At 43.2% G+C, this 25,206-nt stretch overlaps 14 protein-coding genes across 14 annotated transcripts; 6 read left to right on the forward strand and 8 right to left on the reverse strand.

Annotated features, from left to right (window-relative positions):
- Window positions 1-168: 168 nt before the first annotated feature.
- V1512DRAFT_213356 (uncharacterized protein) lies at window positions 169-1,635 on the reverse strand (the record flags this gene model as incomplete). Its single annotated transcript, XM_066913592.1, has 2 exons — window positions 169-1,443; window positions 1,573-1,635. 2 exons carry the CDS (start codon window positions 1,633-1,635, stop codon window positions 169-171), a joined length of 1,338 nt encoding a protein of 445 aa, XP_066769105.1.
- Window positions 1,636-1,797: 162 nt separating this feature from the next.
- V1512DRAFT_268407 (uncharacterized protein) lies at window positions 1,798-2,944 on the reverse strand. The gene is made up of 3 exons (XM_066917480.1): window positions 2,882-2,944; window positions 2,730-2,829; window positions 1,798-2,677 (listed from the first exon to the last, which is right to left on the reverse strand). The coding sequence occupies exons 1-3, from the start codon at window positions 2,900-2,902 to the stop codon at window positions 1,887-1,889; spliced, it is 912 nt and encodes a 303-aa protein (XP_066769106.1). The 5' UTR covers window positions 2,903-2,944; the 3' UTR covers window positions 1,798-1,886.
- A 113-nt stretch (window positions 2,945-3,057) lies between these two features.
- Window positions 3,058-4,850, reverse strand: V1512DRAFT_293384 (uncharacterized protein). The gene is made up of 2 exons (XM_066918333.1): window positions 4,678-4,850; window positions 3,058-4,504 (listed from the first exon to the last, which is right to left on the reverse strand). The coding sequence occupies exons 1-2, from the start codon at window positions 4,740-4,742 to the stop codon at window positions 3,190-3,192; spliced, it is 1,380 nt and encodes a 459-aa protein (XP_066769107.1). The 5' UTR covers window positions 4,743-4,850; the 3' UTR covers window positions 3,058-3,189.
- Window positions 4,851-6,274, reverse strand: V1512DRAFT_268410 (uncharacterized protein). Its single transcript, XM_066917481.1, has 2 exons — window positions 5,927-6,274; window positions 4,851-5,875 (listed from the first exon to the last, which is right to left on the reverse strand). The coding sequence occupies exons 1-2, from the start codon at window positions 5,979-5,981 to the stop codon at window positions 4,992-4,994; spliced, it is 939 nt and encodes a 312-aa protein (XP_066769108.1). The 5' UTR covers window positions 5,982-6,274; the 3' UTR covers window positions 4,851-4,991.
- A 111-nt stretch (window positions 6,275-6,385) lies between these two features.
- Window positions 6,386-7,496, forward strand: V1512DRAFT_288275 (eukaryotic translation initiation factor 2 alpha subunit-domain-containing protein). The gene is made up of 2 exons (XM_066918138.1): window positions 6,386-6,520; window positions 6,572-7,496. The coding sequence occupies exons 1-2, from the start codon at window positions 6,443-6,445 to the stop codon at window positions 7,421-7,423; spliced, it is 930 nt and encodes a 309-aa protein (XP_066769109.1). The 5' UTR covers window positions 6,386-6,442; the 3' UTR covers window positions 7,424-7,496.
- On the reverse strand, window positions 7,451-9,242 carry V1512DRAFT_278440 (uncharacterized protein). The gene is made up of 6 exons (XM_066917964.1): window positions 9,005-9,242; window positions 8,659-8,952; window positions 8,219-8,608; window positions 7,899-8,168; window positions 7,774-7,851; window positions 7,451-7,726 (listed from the first exon to the last, which is right to left on the reverse strand). Exons 1-6 carry the CDS (start codon window positions 9,086-9,088, stop codon window positions 7,517-7,519), a joined length of 1,326 nt encoding a protein of 441 aa, XP_066769110.1. The 5' UTR covers window positions 9,089-9,242; the 3' UTR covers window positions 7,451-7,516.
- A 13-nt stretch (window positions 9,243-9,255) lies between these two features.
- Window positions 9,256-10,913, forward strand: V1512DRAFT_278441 (Pre-mRNA splicing factor PRP21 like protein-domain-containing protein). Its single transcript, XM_066917965.1, has 3 exons — window positions 9,256-9,394; window positions 9,443-9,489; window positions 9,536-10,913. The coding sequence occupies exons 1-3, from the start codon at window positions 9,310-9,312 to the stop codon at window positions 10,799-10,801; spliced, it is 1,398 nt and encodes a 465-aa protein (XP_066769111.1). The 5' UTR covers window positions 9,256-9,309; the 3' UTR covers window positions 10,802-10,913.
- On the reverse strand, window positions 10,806-11,872 carry V1512DRAFT_268420 (survival motor neuron interacting protein 1-domain-containing protein). Its single transcript, XM_066917482.1, has 2 exons — window positions 11,529-11,872; window positions 10,806-11,480 (listed from the first exon to the last, which is right to left on the reverse strand). Exons 1-2 carry the CDS (start codon window positions 11,813-11,815, stop codon window positions 10,973-10,975), a joined length of 795 nt encoding a protein of 264 aa, XP_066769112.1. The 5' UTR covers window positions 11,816-11,872; the 3' UTR covers window positions 10,806-10,972.
- Window positions 11,873-12,009: 137 nt separating this feature from the next.
- Window positions 12,010-13,455, forward strand: V1512DRAFT_230915 (uncharacterized protein). The gene is made up of 2 exons (XM_066913966.1): window positions 12,010-12,064; window positions 12,112-13,455. Exon 2 carries the CDS (start codon window positions 12,138-12,140, stop codon window positions 13,335-13,337), a length of 1,200 nt encoding a protein of 399 aa, XP_066769113.1. The 5' UTR covers window positions 12,010-12,064; window positions 12,112-12,137; the 3' UTR covers window positions 13,338-13,455.
- Window positions 13,456-13,581: 126 nt separating this feature from the next.
- On the forward strand, window positions 13,582-15,500 carry V1512DRAFT_268426 (tubulin domain-containing protein). Its single transcript, XM_066917483.1, has 6 exons — window positions 13,582-13,846; window positions 13,893-13,959; window positions 14,005-14,068; window positions 14,113-14,571; window positions 14,620-15,131; window positions 15,179-15,500. The coding sequence occupies exons 1-6, from the start codon at window positions 13,648-13,650 to the stop codon at window positions 15,423-15,425; spliced, it is 1,548 nt and encodes a 515-aa protein (XP_066769114.1). The 5' UTR covers window positions 13,582-13,647; the 3' UTR covers window positions 15,426-15,500.
- A 1,560-nt stretch (window positions 15,501-17,060) lies between these two features.
- On the reverse strand, window positions 17,061-20,077 carry V1512DRAFT_268435 (uncharacterized protein). Its single transcript, XM_066917484.1, has 4 exons — window positions 19,925-20,077; window positions 19,756-19,871; window positions 17,529-19,705; window positions 17,061-17,479 (listed from the first exon to the last, which is right to left on the reverse strand). Exons 1-4 carry the CDS (start codon window positions 19,982-19,984, stop codon window positions 17,376-17,378), a joined length of 2,457 nt encoding a protein of 818 aa, XP_066769115.1. The 5' UTR covers window positions 19,985-20,077; the 3' UTR covers window positions 17,061-17,375.
- Window positions 20,078-20,226: 149 nt separating this feature from the next.
- Window positions 20,227-21,542, forward strand: V1512DRAFT_230920 (Isopropylmalate dehydrogenase-like domain-containing protein). The gene is made up of 2 exons (XM_066913967.1): window positions 20,227-21,178; window positions 21,236-21,542. The coding sequence occupies exons 1-2, from the start codon at window positions 20,279-20,281 to the stop codon at window positions 21,446-21,448; spliced, it is 1,113 nt and encodes a 370-aa protein (XP_066769116.1). The 5' UTR covers window positions 20,227-20,278; the 3' UTR covers window positions 21,449-21,542.
- On the forward strand, window positions 21,519-24,321 carry V1512DRAFT_244265 (kinase-like domain-containing protein). The gene is made up of 2 exons (XM_066914331.1): window positions 21,519-22,023; window positions 22,081-24,321. Exons 1-2 carry the CDS (start codon window positions 21,679-21,681, stop codon window positions 24,163-24,165), a joined length of 2,430 nt encoding a protein of 809 aa, XP_066769117.1. The 5' UTR covers window positions 21,519-21,678; the 3' UTR covers window positions 24,166-24,321.
- V1512DRAFT_244266 (uncharacterized protein) lies at window positions 24,270-25,182 on the reverse strand. Its single transcript, XM_066914332.1, has 2 exons — window positions 24,871-25,182; window positions 24,270-24,823 (listed from the first exon to the last, which is right to left on the reverse strand). Exons 1-2 carry the CDS (start codon window positions 25,162-25,164, stop codon window positions 24,443-24,445), a joined length of 675 nt encoding a protein of 224 aa, XP_066769118.1. The 5' UTR covers window positions 25,165-25,182; the 3' UTR covers window positions 24,270-24,442.
- Between the last annotated feature and the right edge of the window lie 24 nt (window positions 25,183-25,206).

Here is a 25,206-nt window from a genome sequence, read left to right on the forward strand (position 1 = left end):
AGTAAGCTGTAGTACCACAGTATGACTTGGTCCTCAACAGCACAATACAATTCTGGGTAGATACTCAGCAGTAACAAACGTGAAAATAGACAGCATTGAATGCAGAATATTTTGATAACAGATTCGCTCTATAAAATACATTATAAGTTTTCGTAAAGTCTAAATTATTCAACGCAAATAGTCCCGCATAATATCCGACAGCTTGCTTGCTCCTGATTCTAGAGCCTCTTTGACGTTAAGAACTTCCTCGCCTCTAGCGATCTTGCCAGCGAAATCTCTCGCCGCACGTTCTATCCCCGCAAAATCACCTTCTTCCTCAGGTTCTTCTTCCTCGCGGCCAAAATACGCGTTTGAAGAAATTGACTGAGCACCGTTAAATGCCTGAAGTCGTGATCGGGCTTCAGCCTGTGCAGATGAATTGTACTGGTTTCGTCCAAAGTACTCGTCCGACGAGATCGCCTTTTGATTGCCAAATTTTCCAGTGACTTCACCGGAAGATTCCTGTGCGCGTGATGCACCAAACCCGCCCTTCTTTGGTTCGTTGGCAGCCGGAGAGCTGGCAGGAACAGCGGTCTGACCAAATCCAAGTCGAGTGACGCTTGCAGCCACACTCGCAACTGTATCACCTTTAGTAGAAGAGTATGAAGACGATGCACGCGAAACAGACGGACGTTCCTCCACTTTAGCAGCAGCAGCGGCTTTTTCTTGCTCAATATCGTATCCCAGTTGGGCGACTCTTTCTGCCTCTTCGGTTGCAAGTCGTTCGGCTTCCTCAAAATCAATTGCATCGGCAGTAGCTTTCTTGATCACAACCTTCTGTGTCTTCTTTCCTCCCAAAATATTAGCCGCAGCCGCTCGCCGTGGGCCTCCAAGTGAACTACTAGTAGTGGTCTTGGACCTTAATGCTGAAGACGATGTGATCTTGCGAACAGGCTCCTCGGCGGGATCGCCGTTGACAAGTGGTGACGGAGTACGACCGACGACTGGGGGTGTTGATGTGCGAGAGATTGGTTTCTTAACAACAGGCTTGTCCCAGCTTGAAAAAAAATCTGAATCATCGGTGGCCGCGTCTGCGACTGCGACCTCACTACCATCGTCTTCTAGCACAAACCCATCTGGATGTATCCTCTCATCTTCTGCGGCCCGTCGCTTTAATTCATCTTTGTACAAAACTGCCGCTCGTGAAGTGTATTTAATCTTAGCGTCGTTTGAGTTGAGAGCTGACGCGCCACCAGATTTTATGAAGAACTCGCGTGCCTTAGTGTTTCCGCCAACTTTCATAAGACGTAACTGATCCCATGACCAAGTATCTAAATTCGAAGACCGTACGAATGAGATATGGACACCTAGATTACGATGGATAGCGGAGCAGTCTAAACATAGATAAATTGCGAATGGAACAGATGTCCAAGTTGGATTCTTTGCACCACAGTCAAAGCATATCTATATCAGCATTAGCGTCCGTTCTTATTTCTTACTTGTCTTGAAGCAATTGGCGGCTTAATTTCGTGCGAGATCTTGTTCACGGCACACAGAAGGCGATAACAAGTACCGTAGCATCGACACACATACCTTGTTTCCTCTTTCTGAGCGCAATTTGTCGAAAATAGCCAAAGATTGTTGTTTCGATGCCATTGCTAGGTTTGACATTAATTTTATAGGCTTTTTAGAAAAAAAAACGCGAAGTAAAACTGAGTGTCAAAGTCAGGGACGTGTTTTTGCTGCCGCAGACGCCTCGACGTAGTCTAATTCACGCTGGTGGCGCGACACTTATGCGTGTATGTTAAAAGGGTATTGTACACGTAAACTGACTACACATCGTCGGTTTGTTCTACTGTATTAGATATAATATATACATAGCAAGCAAGAAATCTCTATGAATTAATTTATTCTCCAATTTCGACCGAAAGCTGATCGCCATCAGCCTTTATAAGCAGACGTCTCATTAAGGCCGCCTTGCTAATGCCATGAGTAATAGGTTGTCGTCGTAATTTCTTCATCAAAGCCTTCAGACTAACTTTTCCGCCTTTGCTAATTGCATTCTGAACTTGTTTCCTTAGGTCACTGTTGGCCCATGATGCTTCATTTGTAGCCTTTGCATTATCGGTCGCATTTGGCATTTGTGTCTCTGTCTTCCCAGCGTTAGCCTTCTTGTTGTACTTCGTTTTCTTGGGCTTAGGAGTCACCGCTGATACAATTTCAGTCTTGTTATCAGATGTAGCCGTAGCTTCGGTCGATATTTCGGTCGGTTCTTCAGAAATCTCCTCGTTCTTTCTCTTCTTGTCACCGTTCTTCTTCTCTACTGGGGCTTTGATCTCAGTCTTCTCAGCTTCAACAACTGGTTTTGTCTCCCCGACAGTAGATTTTGCAACAGCTTCCTTGTCAGTCTTCTCAACTGTCTTCTCAGCCTTCTTCGCAACCTTCTTTGCCTTCTTCGAGAGCTTCTTTGGCTCCTCCAACTTGACTTCCTTCTTAGGAGCTTCTGGAGTTTCCTCTTTCTTTTCAACTATAATTGTTTTAGGCTCCGACACTGACTCCTTGACTACAACAGTTTCAGTAACAACTTTGGTCTTCTCACTGGGTCCTTTTGTGCTTTTCTTTGTTGGGGCCTTGTACAAACTCTTTTGATACTTTTCCGCTTCAGAAATGCAGCTTGTATGATTCTGAAACTCCAGACCTAATACCGGATCAGTCAATCACAAACGCGTCAGCACTACGGTCTTTGTTACCTTGAAAAGTAGTCTGGCAGTCAAGACATGTGAAGTAAGCGCCATGGCACATGCTTCGGTGTTGCATCAACTTCTTCTTGACAATAGTGTCGTTGCAAACCTAAGATCAAAAAGTTAGTCACTTCCAGCAAAATGCAACCTCGACCACATACTTCGCATGAAAAGCTAACCATTTTTGCTAGTTTGTGTGTGAAGCAAGATTAGTATGGGAAAAAAATTCCGGGATAGAAAAAAGTGTGTTAGACTGCAATGAAAGTTTCGCTAAACTCCCAAGTGTTCCATCACTACCATACCCTCAAAACGTACAGTTCACTACAATGCAAGAAGCATGTTCAAAAAAATAAAATACAATTTTGTACGCTCTCTTATAACTCAGAACGTTTCAAACCGTTTTACCGCTTATAATACAAATCTGCACACATATATGCAAAATACCGTAATCATCATCACCCGCTCCAGCCTAACTAAGCCACCTTTGATTTTGAAAGAACTCATATATCCTGGCTGTCTTGTTAACATCAATCTTAATAAGCTCACGAGCAGTCCGTTTCTTCAAAATTCCACCTGTCCGTAACAATTCTCTGAACAGAGTCTCCTTGATCACCAAGTATGGTTTTGGTAAAATTCGAATCTGACTGCACAGTGCTTGTTCGGCAGGACTCAATAAATCCAAATCAGCAGCATGAGAAATGTCCAGCGGATTGGCAGCTGGCTTTCGGAAACCCTTGTTGTTATTGATATCAGTAGACAAAACTGACGAATCGCGCTGTCGGCTAGTGGGAGTACTTGACCCGAATCGGCTGCCAGACATGGGTGCTAAAGACCCTAATCCAATAGTGTTTCTGGCAATAAGCGCACGTTGAGTCTTATCTCTCTCGTACTTTGCTGCCAACTCCAGAGTTTGAATACCATTCTGTCGATACTCTTGCAACTCTGCAATACGTTTCCGAATCTGAAGTTCTTCCACGATGTCTTCGCTAAACTTTCGATAATCTTCCATACACAAAATTCGTGCAAATGGCTTCGTTTTTAACAGTGCCTCACGTTCCTCCCTACTTTTCTTCTTTTCGTTCGCCATGTTTTTGCGATAGTCAAGTAAGCCATGTTCTAGCATACAACGTTTTCGCTCAGCCCTGCTGGTAAGACGAGAGTAGTAAATGTCCAATACCGTTAGTTTTAACTCCACCTCGCCCTCGCCATCATCCGGATCAAAGATCATGTCTTTCACTGCCAACTCGGCCTCATTCTCGTACTCGGTCTCAAACTCTAACCGTCCAGGCATGTAACCTTGAACTTCATGACATGATGGCGAAGATGCAACTGGTTTCTGTTTTGGAACTGGCATAATTGTCTGCTGCGCCCGTCTAGCGTCTAGTCGTGCCTTCTTACGTGCAGTGAATTCGGCTGGCGTTATGTCGAACTTGCGTTTCATATTTGGTATTGGGTATGTATCTGATTTGACATAGACCTCGATATAGTGCTTGTCAACCTCTTCCTTGCTCCTACCACCAATATGATCTGCAATATCTTGCCAATTTCCCAAGCCAAGGGTCTCTGCACCTTCAACAAGCAACAGTTCTTCGTCAGCACCCCAGTCCTCCACAAATATAGGATATGCATGCTGCTCTACTATCGAGTAGTCATGATATGGCTTGTGCGTGCCTGATGAGGCACCTGATGCAAAACACGGCACACATAAATCATAGTCCTGGCATACAGCACACCGTATTCGTACTAAATGTGTACAGTCGCATGAACAGACGTCACAATGGAACCTAATTGATTTGTTAATATCATATTACCACAAATGCTATGGCCTGTTGAGATGCGAAATCAGACCCTCAAGCTGACAATTGGCTCCGTACAACGTCACCCATGACAAGCCTCGCAATACCGAATCTCGCCGTTGAACATCCCGATTCTCGTCAAAACAAGGTCAAGTACTCACTTAATTCCTGGTTCCGCTGCCTTGACGTTATCCGCCGTAGTCAGTTTCCGATGGATGACTGTCATTTTAAGTCAAATACTGAACGGATGCGCCCGCGCTGGCCCGTCTCGTTGATCACTTTAGTGCCAAAATGAAAGAGCCTCATCGAAGTCTGTATGATAGTCACGTGACAAGGAAGTTGTACGAAAACCTGGGTTTTCACATGGATTAATGAAATCTAATGGGTTTATGGACTAACATTTGGTGTAAAGAAACTAAATTATACTGGAAATCTGTAGCAGCTAAAGCAGCAAACACTGTTCTTGTCTCATTATTCATCTCTGTGATTGTGCACCACCAGACTGAGCAAATAACTCAGAAGCCCTGGATCGTATTTTGTCCTGTTCATTTAGAAGATCACTGAACTGGCGGTCTAGCGCACCTGCGCGGCTGTCAATAGTCTGTTCCAACGCATTCAACGCTGTAGCCTTCTGCTTCCTGACATCTATGATTCGCTTGACGAGCTGTGCGGCACGTACAACCAATTCATCGCCTGCTTGTTGCCATTGCTCGAATGTCATTTCGCTATAATGTCGTTCTAAAGCGGATACACTTTGACCGGCGTCTCTGAGATCTGAATATAGATTGTCGGATTCAATAGGCGTGGTCACTGGAACATCGTGAGAGTATGGATACGGTCCTAACGGGTTAACTCCAGCCGGTTCATGCTTTTTTCTTGTGTGGTCAATGTATGACTCCGCGTCTTGCACAAACGCTGGTGGTGCATCCTGTGCCGGCTCGGCTTTTGTAGAAGCTGGTTCAGTATCAACTGCACTTGAATGAGTTTCATTAGCATCACAGTCAGTATTCATTACAGTAGTGTTTCCAAGATCAACAGTAGATAAAGACGTGTTTACGGAATTAGTACTATTACTGTCAAGCGACGTAGATGTATCAATTTTGGCAGGAGTAGCTACCACGTCAGGCTTCTCGTCATTGTAATCTCGCTTGTCCGGATCGTTAGTTTCTTTCTTTTCCGTGGCCTGAGTCTGTGCTACTGGTACTGGTGACTGTGACTCCAATATATCATCAATTTCATCGCGCAATTCAAGATCATCATCAGTCAAATCATCAAACTCATCAATCAAATTAGTGACTGTATTATCTGGTTCAACAGACGCCTTGAACACGACCGGACCTTGTTGTCGTTTCGCATACTCTAAAATATATCAGTCAGAAAGCTCAGAACAGATATCATGCTAGGTCCAACTATTAGAACTTGTCGTGCTTTGTTCGATCCGGTGCGTTGAGTATTCGGTCGACATCTTGAGCAGGTTAACACCGACCTTTGCAACGTCCAATTCTTTGCAATACAAGTTAGTCTATGCAGCTCATCGCTTATACTACTTGATTGCTACCTTGTGCTGTAGCTACTGGTCTAGAATGGCCCTTACTCGATGAATGATCATTCTCATCAGACACTGATGCGTTACCGGTCGGCATAAATGGGACCCTGTGAGGCGGAGCCATAACTCAAATAATACGACTAAACAGCACGTGCTGAGTATTGAAATTGCTACAAAACCAATGGAGACGCGTCTTTCTCTCGATCGATAAGTACCTGCAATTTGTGTACCAAACCCTCACTATTATGAGTACATAGTGCTACAATACCCATCGTTCTTGTAATCTTCAATAACGTTTTGACGAAAAAATTAGTGTCGAGCCAGCAGCACGAAATCTGAAATTCAATTCACGTTGGATCTCGTCAAATTGAAAGGAAAAAATGAGTCTTGCCAATTGTAGATATTACGAAAACAAGTATCCTGAAGTCGACGATCTCGTGGTTGTTAATGTTCGCCAGGTATAAGAGAGAAACCTTCATTCTAGGAACTGCAGTTACTAATTTGTATAGATTGCCGAGATGGGTGCTTACGTGAAGCTTCTTGAGTATGACAATATTGAGGGTATGATTTTACTTTCCGAGCTGTCTCGTCGTCGTATTCGTTCAATTCAGAAGTTGATCCGGGTCGGTCGTAATGAGGTTGTCGTTGTTCTCCGTGTCGATAAAGAGAAGGGATACATTGATCTTTCGAAGCGTCGTGTTTCAGCCGAAGATGTTATAAAGTGTGAGGAAAAGTTTAACAAGTCTAAGGCTGTTCACTCAATTCTACGACACGTGGCTGAGAAGAACAATATCCCGCTCGAGCAGCTATACCAGACAATCGGATGGCCGCTGTACAAAAAGTACGGCCACGCTTACGATGGATTCAAAATTGCAATCACCAATCCCGACACCGTGTTTGAGGGTATTGAAACGCCTTCAAAAGCTGTTTTGGATGATTTGCTCCAGCACATCGCTCGCAGGCTGACCCCACAACCCACAAAAGTCCGTGCCGACATCGACGTGACTTGCTTCGGATACGAAGGTATCGACGCTGTCAAGACCGCACTTAAGCAAGGCGAAAAACTCCACACAGAAGCTGTCCCCGTTAAGGTCAGACTGGTGTCTCCGCCACTATACGTTCTCACATCTCACTGTCTCGACAAACAGCTCGGAATTGATATCCTGGAAAAGGCGATCGTGGAGATTGAAACTAGCATTAAGGCTGCTGGCGGCGAGTTTTCAGTCAAGATGGCACCAAAAGCGGTTACCGAAAGCGATGATGCTGAACTTCAAGCACTGATGGAACGGAAAGAATTGGAAAACAAGGAAGTCTCTGGTGATGATGACGATTCGGAAAGCGAGGCTGGAGACATTGAGTAGTGTATTTTTACGTACTTAATACTAAAATGTTATTGTAATATTATATTTGCCAATGTACATTTTACTGAGATGCATGCGAATTATCATACTCGTCTATGCTTTAACACTGACCATATCTTCCTTGGAAATTAAATGACTCAAAGTCTCGACTATACCGAGAAGACTAGTAATGTTGCTGCTCCACTCATTTAGCACGTCATTCGAATCCTTGGGCTTGTCAAACGTAACTATTTTTTCAGGACGATTGATACGAGCATAAATAGTGCCCTGAGTGACCAACTTGGAAAGCTGTTGCTCGGTTTCCTAGATATATCAGAATTTTGATCTGAATGTACAAAATACCAACTTACACTGTCGGAAAGATCCAATAAAGTTTTGAGTCGTGACGTATGTATTCTGTTATAATACTTAGCCACAACCCGAATGTTCTGGATGTAGATTAGCATTCATAACGCTTTCAACGCAAGCTTCATACATGTTCAATGACCCGCATCCGCAAATCTTCCCACCGCTTTTCGCCCTTGGGATCTGAAACATCAAAAACTGCAGTTTTTCGCAAATCTGCACCGAAAATCTCATCAATTCGTGGCCATCGCATGAGCTCGATCAGTGTGAATCGCTTTAGAAGTTCGGCTTCAACTGGCAACAGTTGCAGTTTGGGATCAGCTTCAATTCTGTGAATCAAGTCTGACTGCTCGTTGTCATATGGAGCAAGAATGATAAAGTGAACAACATTTCGCAAAACCTGTTCAAATCATTAGATATTGAAGTAATTATTCAAAAGCTTAAACTTACATCTTTCCACTTAGTATCGTCCTCTTTCACACTAGGAGTGCTATATACAGCCCTGTAGTGCTTGCAAACATCCAAGTACTTATCATCATGGAGAGAGACTCTAATCATAAGCTCGTAATATCTCAATCGAAGATCTTGAACCGCTGGATCATCGAAGTAGCTGCTCGAAATCTTTCGACTCAAAATGCCAGCCTGTGAGAAATCCTTTCGAGAAATACAAAGTTGTACTTGTTCCAAGATGAATTCTGTCTTTTCCCTATTGTCCATAGATCCATAAGTCTCAACTTGTAGATCACACATTAGGTCGGCGGCAGCATCAATGTCGCCATCAAGTTCTTTGATCTTTGCGAGTGTTCTGGTAACTCTAGCCCTCTCGACTTCAACAAAAATCTAAGCTGTTAGCCACAGAAATCGACCCTCTATCATTGATTCAATCATACCTTTCCTTCTGTAACGATTCGAATGTTCTCAATTGTCTCCACCTTGATGTCTTTCGTAGGTGCATCATCCAAAAATGAGATGACTTCTTGCACCATCTTGGTGATTGCCTGTTTTAATTGGCCATGTTTCTTCGAAAGGAGCTGGACGTATTCGTTCATTTGTTTCCAATCTCCAGCATCTTTGTACAAAGTAATGATCTTAACCAGCAGTTTTTCAGTCGAGCTCAAGTCGGCAGATTGACGGGTTTGTTTCTCTAATGCAAGTAAGAGCTCAACAGCAGCCTGAACATCGGTCTATTGACAGTTAGCATTCACGGCTACTTTTGTTGGAGGCAATTTAATCTACCTTTGCGATCTCTTCAATCTTTGGAAGCTCTTCTCTAAGAGTCTGACTGTAATCTTTCTCAGGCTTCAAAGGACCGTCCGACATGTTGAATACAGTTTAGTAAAGGTGGTGGTGATTTGTGGAGTTCTGTAAAGGATGAAAGTGAATCAATGTGTTCGACGAATTGCTGCTACACGTCGTTGTAAGCGTGTAGGGTTTTGTGTATTTTTAGAGCTGGATAGCCCTAATCCTCATATGAATTCAATTCAACACTTTTGTACTTGATTTCACGCGTGTTTGCTTATTTCCAAAGCGTATCAAGAACAATGGGCGAAAGTGTGTCAAATGGGCAAAAAGATGCTCATGTCGCAGCACCAGTTGGTATTATCATTCCACCGCCCGATATTAGAGGTAAGTCGATCGATATAATGTAATATGCTGAAAAGCCAACTGGAATAGAAATCATCGAAAAGACAGCAGCATACGTTCACAGAAATGGCCAGGCTGTATGTTACTTAGTCTTTTATATGTTATAGTATCTAATAGTATCAGTTTGAGGCTCAGATACGCGACAGGGAAAAGAGTAACACCCGGTTCAGTTTCTTGAATCCATTCGATCCATATTTCCCATTCTATGAGTGGCGAGTGGATGAACATAAAGAACATAGATCAAATCTTAACAATGGAACTGCTCAACCTCAGCCGACAGATGCTACTCAAACACAAAAGAATGAACAAACGCTAGCTCAACCAAAGCCGTTGGCTTTTGCGGTTCCAATGCCACCAATATCCGCACAGGATCTAGATATTTTACGGTTAACTGCTTTATTTGTTGCAAAGAATGGACGACAATTCTCTAATGTTTTGGCGCAGAGAGAAGAGCAGAACTTCCAATTTGATTTTTTACGGCCAAATCATTCGTTACATCCATTTTTTATGAGATTAGTTGATCAATATAGACAAGTACTCAATCCATCAAATGAGCTACGGAAAACTCTAGATGAAAATTTGAGTAATAAGCTTCGAGTGTTGGAAAGTGCACAGCAGCGCGCAGACTGGCAGAAACATCAGGAGGCAGAAACGAAGAAGGCTGCGGAGGAGGCAGACGCGGAAAGAATCGCCTACGCTCAAATTGATTGGCACGACTTTGTTATTGTTGAAACTATTGAATTTACAGCTGCAGATCGGGACATCGACTTACCTGCACCGATGTCATTATCAGAACTCGAGCATACTTCATTAGAACAGAAGCAGATGATGTCTCTGTTCCATGATGCTTCACAAGTCCCTGCCGAAGATCTCTCACAAACTGAATATGTTGGAGAGCACTTTGACCAGGCGGAGCCTGAACCAGTACCAACTGAAGTGCAAGTACCGTTGGTGCCAGTACCGGTGCCTCAGCCAGACGAGACGTTTGAAGAACAACGTATAAGAGAACGGCAAGAAGCCTTACGGAGACAAAGGCAAGCCGAAGCAGCGGCGCAAAACCCTGGACTGCAGAACATCAAGGTGTTACCGCAAGGCAGTAGAAGAGGCGTTAACAGAGCTCCAAGGGTCGCAATGCAGGAATGTCCTCTATGTCACCAGCAGATTCCAGCTGGAGAGTTTGACGAACATATGCGGATTGAACTTCTACATCCTAAATGGAAAGAAGAAAAAGCAAAGCTTGAAGCTCGCAACGCAATTTCGAATTTGGCTTTTAACGAAGTCACGCAGAATATCAAAAGATTGGCTAGTGCTCGCACAGATTTATTTGCATCAGATGGAACCGCTTTGACTCCAGAAGAAGCTCAGAGACAGCAGAGACGACGTTTGTAATATGGGCTTGTACAACTTAATATATTGCATTGTAGAATCAAACTTGTTGGATTACACAGTATTAAAATAGATAATCAGCTAGATCTCGTTGAGAATAAAAATCCGCTACTATACATACAACAGTGTCTAATGTGGCCTTAGAGATGTTCGTTGTGTCCTGTTCGCTGTTAATCAAAATGAAATAGTTTGATAGATACATACCTTATCTCCTAACCTAACAGAAATGCATTTTTGCGCTAGTTGGCGTAAAATGGACACTTCATTGGCAGGCACTAGATCTGCAGCTCGAACAAGTAGTGCGAACAGCCAACGAGACATGCAAACAGAAATATTCGGCGTGATCCACCTATGAAAGTATCTAAACAGCCTAAAAACGTCTTCTTGCTCCAACAAAGACAGCAAGGTCATCGTAGGTGGGTGGTCAGGCGACCGTATATACTCTCTCCAAGTCGCAAGACTGACTGGTAAATCCTTTCTGCTTAGTTCTGTGTCTAGTGTTTCGTATGACATCTCTAACAAAGATCGCGAAAACCGATACTGGCTCATAATATACTGATGCCAGTTCTTCTGAATGAGCTGATCATTTCCACGACTAATATCAGAAAGTTGGTTACTATAAACTGTCGCTGCTCCTTTACGCTCGATAGTTACGAAACTGGGCATACCCTCAGCTTCGCGTCTAATATTGTATTAAGATCAATCACAAAACGAATTGAAGAAGCATTACCGAACAGCTCTAAGGTAAGATAATCCATCAGCAGGAGGACCGTCTTCATCGTACATCAATGTCAAGGTGTCTGGGTCGTTCGTAATCGGTAAAGCACTTCTTTGACCGGTAGCAATATCTAAAGGCCCAGTCGTATAACTACCAAGTCGTATACTAGTACTTTTAGGTGCTATCCGAGGTTCAACATCATCAGTATCGTCTTCTGCTGTTTGTGCCTCTGAATTGGCGTACTCATTCCAGTCTTCAACGCCATACACTGGCGATGCAGCCTTTCGTTTTCCTGGCATATTGTATAAAAGACTAGTTACTGAGCATTTTTAGTTCAATAACCTGGCAGATGTACGCTATAGCTGCTGTTCGATGTGGATTCTACCGCGTCTGTAATATCGACACTAAACCCTCATTTATTAGCAGTTTACAAGGGTCTTGTAGACGTCAACAACGCGTTCGAGAGCACGCGCCATCTCTATGAACTGCGGGCGTTCACACGAGCATATCGAAAGTAAGCAACTACGCAAATTTTGCGTTTTTGTTAGGTATGTTCATGAGATATATATGTCAGCAACTTACAGATTTTGTCAAGCTTTAAGACCCGGTGCAAGTGCAAAAATGGCGAATTCAACACGTCCGCTGCTGCCGCTAGCTCACAACCAGTCGCGATCAACAAATGAGCTAGCACTTTCTACCGCTAACAGAAAGCGTGATTACTCGACGTCGGACTCATTCATAGAGCCTACTAGTACAGATGTTGACGACGGTGATCTTGGAATTGAATATACTAGAGTAAATATGCACAAGAGATTACAAATGTTGTCGTCGGATCCCGGGAATGAGTACGAAGACTGGCCGATTCCGCCGTCGTCACCGCCTAGAGATGAGTTTTCTAGCTTTACCAGTCTGGATACGTCAAATCTCTCCTTCAGTACTGTGGTCGGGACGGATAGAAAAGGTAGTCTTGCGCGAACAGGCTCAGCATTGACTACACACAGTTCCTCATTTATTGTATTTGATGAAAAAACGGCTTGTGCCGTTGACATTATTCGTCAAGCACTAGACGAAGGGAAATGCAATATTGAACTCGACAGCATGGGTATAAGAGAAATTCCCGAAGAAATTAGCGATTTGCGCAACATGGTGTCTTTGGTGTCTGGATTTAATGGGAACGACACCAGTCCTCTATGGCCGAGCATAAGAGTGTTTCTGTCTAACAATTTCATTAGTCGCATTCCGCCTAATTTGTTTTTGGTTGACAATATCACAGTGCTATCATTACGCAACAATCAGCTTGCCAGTCTTCCAAACTCGATATCCCGATTAAGAAATTTAGAGAATCTGTCTGTCGATGGAAATCAGTTGACTTCGCTGCCTTCTCAGATCTTAGATTTAAAACGGTTGCATGTTCTATTACTGCACCCAAATCCGTTCCACCCACTTCCACCAGGGAAAAACATTTCTCGGCTTTCTCAGGCTCCAGCTGCATATTGCGCTTATGCGTCCGCCCCCAAAGTCAGCAAGGTTTCTGTTGTTCCACCACTATCGGAACTGTGCTTACGCATTTTGGCATCTTACAAGGCTACTACCAAGGAAATCAAAAACTGGAAGCTGCCTTTTCACATACTCAATTCAGTTAAGCACGCGACTGTGATGAACGAGTACGGTAATACTTGCGGTAACTGCAAGGCATTCATGGTAAACGAGACAGCATATGTATTGGAGTGGTGGAATGGTGTTGCTGGTCAGAGCGGGGTAGTCATTAAACGCGATTTTTGTTCGAACAGTTGCATAGAGGCTTGGAAAAAAAGTTTGTGAATAAGTCCTAGTAATGGCATATGATGGCATTTGGTTTTACTCCAAATTTGTGTTGGCAGTTTTGGTCTGTTTTGCTTTTTCGTGTTATATACAGTATAATCTATGTTTCGTGAATGAATAACACGGGTATGATAGCAGCATGTGCTCACAAGTCCAGTCGATAAAATACTACTCATGGGTTTAGGTTTTCTATTAAGCTTAAACTCCAATAATTGAGAACTATTCATGAAATTAGCTTTAACATCTTCAAGCTTGGGTTTGCAATAAGTTCTAAATTAGTTATTGTACTTAGGTACGATTGCTTATTCTAATGCATGAAATACTTCATCTATCGTTTTCAGCAAAGGCGAATCATTTGTCAACTCATTTCTTCAATGCGCAAGAGACTTACTTCACATTTGACGATAAAATTAGTCCTGTTGACCACAATATCAGTTTCAGAGCTGGTTTTGGGTCTGATGGTGTGACGGAGACTTTTACACCTCGATGTTTGTTATGGGATTTAAAAGGTTCAAACCTGCGATTTGCACGATAAGGCCTTGTTAACAATGCTAGGAGGATTTGGTTCTTTAAAGAAGTATAATTCGTTATACGAAGATAAACCTGATCCAAATGTTTCTAGGTGATTATGAATACTTTTTGATATCATAGTTTTAATTGTATTCAGTCAGGTGGTGAAGATTGAGCAGCCAAGGATACCAACTGGTGACTATATCAAGTCCCTCGATGATGCACGTTGGCAGTTACGACAGAGTGCAACCGCTGACTGATATAGACGAATGGCAACCTTGCAAATTTGACACCTTCTTCAACATTATTTTGGTCTGATTACTGTAACGTATTTCACCATCCGCGATCGCTATTGCAACTTTCAGAATGGGAATACGACCCAATAAATTTCCCAAAAGGACGAGCAAGAGGCAGCACAGCAAGCTCCACAACAGCCAACGCTTCACAAACATCTAGTGTACGAGAGTTTAATGGATATGATACCGGTGTTGCCGAGTTCCATGACAAGGCGAATGGCGAAAACGCTGGCGAAGATGTGCTTGAACAGCATTTTCGTGCCTTGTTGGAAGAATGTGATCTGATTTCTGGGATAAACGTTGTTACAGAAGTAGACTCTGCATGGGGTGGGTTTACAAGCGAAGCTTTGAGTCAGTTACGTGACGATTATGTACTTAAAACGCCGATATACGTCTGGGCTTTAGAAGAACGAAAAATTATGGATCGAGTATGCATGCAGAGGGTTACAATTGGAATAATGCTAATGAAGACAAAGGTAGAACAATACTCAAAAGTTCAGACAGTTAATGCTTTAGTTCCGTTGTCGACACTGTACGTCCCAATGTGCTTAGACACAAATCCTCAACTACTGTCTAAATTCTTTGGTCCCGAAAATGGTTTTGACTCAACAAGCAATTGGCACACTACTGGGTTGATGAATGCTGCGTTTGAGTCGTTGACGCTACCAAGTCGTCTTCAGGCACACGAATTGCGTGTGTCTATGGACACGCTTGCGATTGAGATGACTTCGTTTGGCACGCGCAACATTGTCGACGGAGTTCAACTCGCGTTTGGCAATAAAAAACTGGAAATAGGTGGTACGAATATCATCTACAATGCGTATCAAAGTAAACGCGAACAGATGCGCGCACTGAAACGAACGCAACATACGTTTTCTCAATTTTCGGTCGTGCGTGATCCTAGTGGAACCTCGGACAGTATGGGCTCGGTCTGGGATGAATATTCTAAACATCGTGACATTGAAGCAGGAGGTGGAATTGTTGATAAGTATGCGGTATTTTGTAGGTAGCAGGAACGATCTAACATATTTATAGACGTTTCTTGCCGCTAGATTATCCTCAACCGGCTTCCTATCCCAAATACTTTGCTGACAAGCACACTTTATACACTTCACTCAATAGCACATCAACGACAAAATATCAGTTGGGTGACATGAAAGAATTTGTGTCTCGGTTTGTACGAACAGATGAACGCGAAGAGTTAAAAGACGATTTAGAGAACTTGTCTACCCAGTACGAATACGAATGGTCGAATCCAAACTCAGATGACGATGATGAGTAATACTGCTTATCTATTGTACATAATCAGAAAAAATTTATTATACGTTGAGGACCACCCAGTATCCTGCGATGACCAACCAATCATACGTACAATTGCGAAGTTTAGTTTCCCCAGATTCTGAGCCGCATAATACAGCTTTATGCTTTAAACGCTTTAGGCACAGCGACACTGTAGCATTCAAGTCAGACCGCTTAAATACTCAGCGTCGCGTAACATTGACCTCTTTTCTATTTTACAAAGAATACAAACGCCTTTGTATTTGCTTCCAAGTGTCTAAGTTTGTTTTCGTTTGGCATATTTGTAGGTTACTGACTTGCGTACGATTTCCAGACCTTCAAACATGGTCCATACATCTGTTCATTTGCTCTGAAAAAACTTGCTATTAAATCTGTTGAAAACATCAGGTTGCGCTTGTCGCCTCTGCAATTTTTGAGCATACTGAATCTGCCAAGACTACTAAGTGTGACACACGTTCTGCCTGTAGGCTCTGGTATAGCCATTGCTCTAACTCGGATGGCATCTGTTGCATTGGTCAAACAATATAAAAAACGTTATATGCCGAGCAAAGTGTTACATTATTCATACGTCAAATACCTCTGTGAAGTCATTCTGTATACTAATGAAGTCCGACCTACATTTTCGTGCCATGCACGCACCTACCAACACAAGACTTCAACGCATCGATTATGGCAAGTAAAAAAAATTCAAATTTTGCGGGTGGTCAGTTGTTACTTGCTTTTATGTTGTTCAATAATGTCCAATGTTTAATTGAGACTATATTGCCGATTCTGTGGTTTACTGACAGCGACGTCGGTGTACGTTCATGGACACTCGACCGCGAAGTTCGTGAGACTTTTGACTTTGTGTTGAGCCTAGATTTGGTTGCTACTGATTTTCACTGTGCCGGATATCTAAATAAATGTGATCTACTGGTCTAACGTATGTACTCATTAATTTGTCTCCACTATCAGATATCTGGATTTGGCTGGGGGCACTAATTTAAAACACCATTGCAGGATGACTTTGGATCTTATGATGATTGAGGGAGAGTACTGGTTTAAACAATCTTATTGGTGTAGGCAAATGAAACTAAAGCTACTTGTGGCGAATTGTCAGATGGTATAGTTTTATATAATGTGATGCAAGTTTTTTCCCAACTTACTTTCGAATTGATACGCTGAATCTTATTTAAATGGCAGGAAATGATGAACATGAAATACGAATCACTTGCTGATCTTCTGTAAATTACAGTTTTCTGATCTTCTATTCTCTTGATTACATGACTGGCTGGTTCTGATCATTTTACTGGTTTACGACTATTGAGTTACTACAAAAAATTGACTATACCAATATTAAGCCGTTTCAAATTTGTAGAACGCTTTGAAGTGCCTACGTGATACAAGTTGTTAAAGCCGTATTTCCAATCTTAATTAACTGCAATAAATTTGCGCAAACGTCACTATGAATAGACAAAGGTAACAAAGTAAATGGCAAACAATAGATTATAATTTTAGAATGATTTCCTCAATACAAATAAAATATTCGTTTCACAAAGACGTTGTTCTACTTTCACATGCTGATCTCGAAATTGAAGCACACGATATTTTTAAGAATCTATAAAATTCTGAAACTCCTGTTTTAAAATAAAATATTAGTACATTTTGAGATTTTAATACATATAATGATACAAATTAACTTGTCACCCCACTTCTTATTCAGATAGTACGTTACGCTCATCAAGCAACACGATCCAAATAAACTATAGTAGACCATAAGATAGAGTATTCGGCGCAAAAGCATAGTTGACGTCGACTAACAGCGCAGTCAACCGGTAAAACATCAAGCGCTCATTCAATCAGCACAATCCGAGCAGCAACGTTAACGGCAATCCTTCACTTGAGCAGTTTCACGTTTGTAGGATACCGGGGGCCATCTTAGGTCATACATAAATCATTGACGTCGTCTATTCAGTCGACCCCTCATCGGTGCCACTTTTCTACCGGGAGGCGGAGTACCTGTAGATGATGCAAATATATTACCCCCACCATTCACACCTTAAAAAATATTAGTTATTATCCATCTCAACAATTACAGAAATCTTACCACCGTCTGGTACCGGCCCGACTGCAGGAGTAGCAGGTGCTGCACCAAATCCAAATACCGAACCGGGATCAGCAGCACTTGACCCAAAACTGAACGAAGGAGTTTCAGCCCTTGCGGCAGGTGCACTCGCACCGCCGAAAGGAGTGCTTGCAGGCGTCGACGGAGTTGTGCCAAACCCAAATACGGATGCGGGATTAGCAGAACCGCTAGAAGCGGCAAAGCTAAACGAAGGCGCAGAAGAAGCGGCTGGAGGCTGATTTTGCGATTGACCGAACGCGGATGTACCAGTTGTCGACGACTGACCGAATGCGAAAGTCGTACTAGCTGGCGCTGGTGCTGCTGGCGGAGCAGATGACACGGCTGTAGAGCTTGACTGGCCAAATAATGAAGGAGCAGTGGTTGAGGATTGGCCAAAACTAAATGCGGGTATTGACTTTGAAGACGAAGACGTGCTTGCTGAAGTCGAGGATGGCGTCGACACAGTAGCATTTGAATCTTTTGTGCTTACACCAAATGAGAAAGATGGAATAGATTTCGCTGCAGGTTGTTCACCGGCCACCGGTGTAGACGTTGCTCCACCAAATTTAAACGAAAGCGCTCCCGCCCCAGTTGTCGTTGTATCAGTTTTCATAGCAGCCGCAGTGGCATCAGAAAAGGCAGGCGCAGCTGTAGGTGTCGCACTGGTAGAAAACAACGAGGTAGCTGACTCTGCAGCAGACGAGCCTGCGCTAAACTTAAGTTTTTTAATTTCTTCCAATTTGTCTGCATTCGTGTCAGCATCATCCTTCCGTTTTGTTGAACTGATAGAAAACCCAGAATTGGAGGATGCTATAGGCGTAGAATTAAATGAAAAAGTGGTACCGGTGGAAACAGCTGGCTTAGGAGTCGCGTCGTTGGAAGTGAAATTTGTCGAAGCTGGAGCGCCGAAAGAACCACCTGCACCAAACGTGAACCCATTGCCTGCCGGAGCTGCACTCGAAGTAGATGTTGGTACTGCAAAGCTAAATCCAGAGTCCTTTGACGCTGGAGCAGCAAAACTGCCAATAGACCCAACGCTAAAGCTTGAAACTGGGGGTGTACTTGAAGCAGTTGAGACACTGGGAACACTGGGAACAGCAGGGACACTAATAGCAGCTTGCTCTTTCTCCTTTTGTGCCAAGCGAGCTTGTAATTGCTGTTCCTTTTGTTCCAACTCCTTTTGCTTTTGTATTTGACGTTGCCGTTCTTGTTCAAGTTCTTCGCGCTGTCTTGCCAGCTCCTGTTCCTTCTCTTCACGCTCCCGCTGTAGTTTTGCTTCCTGCTCTTTCTGGAGAAGCTCCTTCTCCTCTATTTCAAACTCCAATCTTCGTCTAGATATGTCAGATTCTGTAATGATTTTTCTGGAATGGGAGAAAGCCGACGAAGTGCTAGATAATATTGATCGGAAGGCCGGACTACTCGCCAAACTGGCGTCATCGCTCACAAATAGTCTTCGCCGTTTTATTATTGGTTCTATCACTCCCGGCTCTTGCCCGTCCTCCTCCTCACTATCATCATCAAAGTTTGCGGAAAAATAACCAGGACGTTTCTTGCGTTCTGGCGCAATCTCGCTAAGATCAAGAGGCCTGGGTTTTGTCGTGACAATGGTATTAAACATCGGAAAATCTGTCTGAGACGAAGATGTCACATAGTGTACTTGAGGAGTGACAGGATGCTTAGCGATTTCTAGGTCTGCTGCAGAAAATGAAGGTTTAAAATCTGTTGACGCCGAGAAAGCATTAGATTCAATGGCAGGTTCATGGTCATCAAAATCTTCAGCTTGGGTCTGGGCCGAAATCACAACCGCAGTAGTGATTTTTTCTCCAGGCTTTCTTACTTGGGCGAAATATGATGGAGGAGCATATTTACGAAACTGCCGACGACTTGCGCGCATTTTTGCAAGGCGCGATCGAGGCTGATTCGCTTGGTTGATTGTTGCGACAGCATACTTTGCAACTTTCTGCTTATAATTTGAGTCTGCGTTTGGACTGCAGCTTGACTGATGTGAAAGTCGCGTCGATCCTGAACTGTGAGATTGTGAAAACAATTGTCTCTTGTTATTCTGTGTAGGAGCAACTTCTATGGTGCTACTATTGGCTCCGTGTAAATCCGTACTTGCTATAGTAGGAGACACGGTATCAGAAGATTCATCATTGCGACTGCACGAATCAGCAGCGATCAATAGTCTAAGAAGTATAAAATCTCGTACCTGTCTTCAATCGCCAGTAGCTGACTTCCTAAGATTCTTTGCTTCTGTTGTTGTTCCTGTCTTTGTAATGCTTCTCTATATGCATTCACGATAGTCACAGGATCAGCTTTATTCCACTAATACAAGCATTAACATAATGATAACTCAAACGTACAAAGTACAAACTCACGTTAATTTTACTGAAATCAAAGTTGATAGTTGAAGAACTTTCCGAAGCATTTGAAAACATCTATTCTAGACTCTGCCAAAGTAGTAAAACGTCAACAGAGCCAGAATCCAAGCAGACGAATTTTTGCGGGAGGATCACAGTCGCGAAGATGTTTATTTCTCGAGGAACAACAAAATTGTAGAAACAAGGGGATTGTACAGATAAACGATGGGTTTCGTGTTTATGATTAGCTCCAGGGGTTCGTACCAAGGTATGATGAGTCTTGTGCTTAAGCCGATATCGGCCCGGCATTAAGCAATAAAAAGACTTTTACTCTCCACAGTTTTGATTTTCTCTTTACAAAACACAGAAACAATGGGTGTTAAAAAAGTGATTTTGCTACCCGGTGATCATGCTGGCAAGGAAGTTATTGCCGAAGCAAAAAAGGTCCTGATTGCTATTAACGAGTTGCGTCCAGAAAACACGATTGAGTTTGAAGAGCACTTGATTGGCGGCGCTGCAATTGATGTGACTGGTGAAGCCCTTCCGGATGCTACCTTGGAAGCAGCTCGATCTGCAAATGCTGTTTTGCTTGGAGCTGTTGGTGGGCCTAAATGGGGTACTGGTACTGTTCGTCCGGAGTTGGGTCTGTTGAAAATCAGAAAAGAGCTGAACTTGTACGCCAATCTTCGACCTTGCAACTTTGCTTCTGAGTCTCTTGTTAAATACAGTCCTCTTAAGGAAGAAATTGCAACAGGAACGGATTTCTTGGTTGTGCGAGAATTAGTTGGAGGTATTTACTTTGGCGACAGAAAGGAAGATACTGGAGATGGCATCGCATCTGATACTGAGATCTACTCTGCTCCTGAGATTGAACGAATTACTAGAATGGCAGCTTATCTTGCATTACAGTCAAATCCACCCAAACCTGTGTGGAGTTTAGACAAGGCTAACGTTCTTGCTTCGTCTCGTCTCTGGCGAAAGACTGTTGACCGAGTCATCAAGGAAGAATTTCCTCAGTTGACTATTCAACATCAACTTATTGATTCAGCGGCTATGATCATGATCAAGTCGCCACGGCAATTAAACGGAATCATTGTCACATCTAACATGTTTGGCGATATCATTTCAGATGAAGCCTCGGTCATTCCAGGATCTCTCGGACTTCCACCCTCTGCTTCTCTGGCGTCACTTCCTGATTCTAACGAGGCGTTTGGTCTCTACGAGCCTTGCCATGGATCTGCACCGGATCTGCCACCAAATCAGGTCAACCCAGTAAGTTTATACGACGTGATAGTGTTGCACAGTGACAGGATTAACTTAGTTTATTAGATTGCTATGATTTTATCAGTTGCCATGATGCTTCGTTTATCATTGAACATGAAAGAAGAAGCCGACGCAGTTGAACTGGCAGTCCGTAAAGTTCTTGATTCCAAGGACATTGGTGGCTACGATGTACGAACAGGGGATCTTGGTGGAAAAGCCACCACATCCGAGGTTGGTGACACCATTGTAGAGATTCTGAAGGGTCTTTTTGCAGAGTAAAAAAAGACTGAGTGTTTAAAAAATTGAGCCTCACAAACATATACACAAAGGTCGAAATAAACTCTAATTTAATATATAGAATTCTTCCCACTTACAAGATTTCTCTGATCACCGACTAATAAAATCAACAAAGATCGACGAAAGAAAGCACATAGACAAAGAACTTTCTGATTCTGGGTTTGTTAAGACAGCAACCGGCTAATTTAGCTGCCAGCTCGTCCAATTCTAACATGCCGCAAGAAGGCTTAACGCACGGCGACACGTCCCTGGCAACAGGGGCGGCCTATTTATCGCCTGCAAAGATCTACCGTCGGGATGAAGTTATAGGTCGAGGGAACTTTGGTGTGGTTTATAAGGGATATGATAATGTTGAAAGAAAAGTTATTGCAATTAAAGTACTCAATTTAGATACTGCTGAAAACGAGGTCAAAGATGTACAACATGAGATCTCGCTTTTGTCTCAGCTTCAACAAGGAGATGCACAGAATATTGTGAGGTATCATGGATCTCATTTAGTAGGATCAAGACTTTGGATCATTATGGATTATTGTGCTGGTGGAAGTGTAAGGACTTTGGTATGTGAATGCTCAATCCTATTTCATCGACACTGTTTGACTAACCGATATTTTTAGATGGCAATGGGCAGAATTGAAGAAAGATTTACTCAAGTAATTGTGAGAGAATCTTTAATTGCACTGGCGTACATTCACAAAGCTGGAATTATTCATCGTGATATTAAAGCGGCAAATATTTTGATTAAAAATGATGGTCGTGTTCAGCTATCCGATTTTGGAGTTGCGGCACAGATCTCGTCAAATCATCCAAAGCGAAGTACAATCGTTGGTACTCCGTATTGGATGGCACCAGAGGTGATCACAGAGGGTGCAACATACAACTACAAGGCAGATATTTGGTCGCTTGGAATAACAATCTATGAGATGGCTACTGGTCAACCTCCATATGCTGATCAAGATGGTATGCGCGTCATGCTGATTATCCCAAGATCCAAACCCCCTAGATTAGAAGGCCAACAGTATTCTCAGAGTTTAAAAGATTTTTTGTCACTATGCTTAAATGAAAGACCAGAAGAACGGCCAAGTGCTGACGAGTTATTGAAGACCAGATTCATTCGTGTTAGCCGCAGTGTTCCAACGTCTTCGCTACGTGAGTTGATTTCTCGATTTCAGTCATGGAAAGATCAGGGCAATGTTCGTCGAAGTATTGCGCTCGCCGACAATATCAAAGACGGCCCCGGTGCTCAAATCGGGAGTGACGATGAAGATGACGAAAAAGGCGAGGACGATGATATAGACAAAGAGAGCGTTGGATGGGATTTTGATATTGTTAATCAAGGTTCTTTGAATGCCCCAGAGCTGAGTGACAGGCGAACATCAGAAAGTTCGACGTCTAGCGATTCGGATCATGCCACTTTGTCGATTGAGAATACTCGAAAGCTTGATTATATGCACGACCGAGCCATCGACGCAGATTTAAATGCTGAAACTTTGCGACTGGCGTCACCGTTCCCCATGTCTAAAGCAGCATCACAATCAACGCGACAGAACACTACAGGTATGCAGGCACCTGTACCACAGGAACCACACCCGCTCCTTCAATTGTTTTCAAAAGATGAAGCTTCAGCGTCAGCTCCGCCATTAGCTCTCAGTTTAAGCACAACTTCTATTGAGGTACCAGATGGTTTGCAGTCTCCGTCTTCTTCTGGTCACGGTCCTGCGACATCATCTCCAGTGGAGATTGAGATTCCGACATTTGAGGACATGAAAGCTTTGGCATCAGTAGGAGCTAATTCTACTGAAGCGAGCGCACCGTCGGGATCAAAGTTAAACACACGGCTGTTTCGCTCAAACTCGAATGCACATTCTCAAAGTTTACATCATCCACATGCTCCTCCACCGCTGCCACTACATGCTATAACATCTGCACCGGTTCTGCCGCCGCCTCCACAACCCGCATCTACTCACATTGCGGCGTCAAGTCCTAGAGTTTCGCCAACGTCGGCAGTGTCACAACAAGCACCTCAGTTACCTCAGATCCCACAATTACCGTCTTTACCGTCATTATCTCAACTGACTCAAATTGCACAAACACAACATCTACCTTACACACCACAGACGCCGTCGTTTCCACCACCACATTCTTTTATGCAGTCACCTCTGCCTACTCCACCAATGTCGACTACATCGTCAGCACCGGCAACAACGAACGCGGGAAGTATGCCTACCTCAGGCAGCTCATCATCCTCTCGTGCATCCTCTCCAAAGCGGATGGGGCATTCTCAGCAGACGGTGGCTACGTCGCCGTTAAAGCCGCGAATTGTACGTCACCAGCCAAATTTAAAGATTCCAATTCCGCCGCCGCAATTGCCATCAGCGTTTTGGGGCCAAGCTCAGTCACAAACACAGTCAGCTCCAGCTTTGAACCAAACAGCTGAAACAGTGTCGCCGTTCGCAGCGAACAAATCGATTGGAATAGCACAGTACGGCTACTCACCGAACTTGAGTGCACATGTGCAAAATTCTGATCTGTTTCCAGACATTCCGGCATTGGATATTCTCAGTATCATGACAGAAACGCAGACGAAGTCTAAGGACGAAGTTGTTGAACAAATGGCGAGAATCTTTGCGTGCCTAGAAACAGGTCTGGAGGTATTGGAGTCTGGGTTCAATGCTCTGAAGAATGAAAAAAACAGGATTTAGATGAGTTGCTTTTATGACCAAAATTTCAAAAACAAGATTCAGCAGACTATGCGGGCGTTGTGGGCAATAGATTTACCAGAAAGTAACAAGGATAAACCAATGATTTATAGCTTGATACAAATTTATTCTTTTTCTTTAATCAATTGCTTTCTACAAAGTCAAAGATTACTTAACCGTGAACACCATTTAACATTGACCAAGTGCCCCATAACCACCTTTCAACTATACCAACTGAGAACCATAAAATACAAGAACGGATCAGAATAACGAAAAAAATTCAGTTCAAAACACCATCGACAGTCCACACCTGTCCATTATGAGTAGCCTGAGATCGGAGAACTCTGACTTTAGATTCATCACCATTGGCTTTGTCGGCATACACAAACGATCTACCGTCACGATTGTTCTCATACCACAACTCGCTAGCACCAGCACCACATGTCTTCTTCTCACCAGGCTTATCAAAACCGTAGCCTAATACGACATGACTCAAAACAAAACGAGAAATGTTCTCCATTGCTCGTCGCTCTTCGTCCATTGGAGACGAACGCTCGACGAAAACCTCGTCTTCCCAAGGCTTGCGCTTTAAGGATTGCATAACTGTGTTCGTAGGAGCCAAAACAAGTGTATCCAACGACGGATCCTGAAGGCGATACATCTTGATGGCAATTAGTAACATATCCACCAATACATTTAGTAACATACCAAGTCCTCCACTTGTCTGACCAAACCCGCAAAGATGCTGATTTCGCGATCGACACCGAGAGCATCAGTCATAGAAAGCTTAATACCATTTCCCTTAGCAGATGACTTCTCGACCTGGCTGTCTCCGTACAGAACGTTCTGACCATTAGGATCCATCAAGAATGGCTTAATATCATCGGCAGAAGCCGGGTTCGGGAGATAAAAATCACTGCGAATGTCTGCTGCAACCAATTGTGCCAAAACACGGGTAGCTAAAACTGTTGCTAATGCCGAGACTAAAGTGATAAATCGCATTATTTGTTGAGAATTTTGACAATGAGTTGACATGTCTGAACT

The sequence above is a fragment of the Lipomyces arxii genome (assembly GCF_038497795.1).
Source record: "Lipomyces arxii strain Phaff 12-163 unplaced genomic scaffold V1512scaffold_36, whole genome shotgun sequence".
Classification (NCBI taxonomy): Eukaryota; Fungi; Ascomycota; class Lipomycetes; order Lipomycetales; family Lipomycetaceae; genus Lipomyces; species Lipomyces arxii.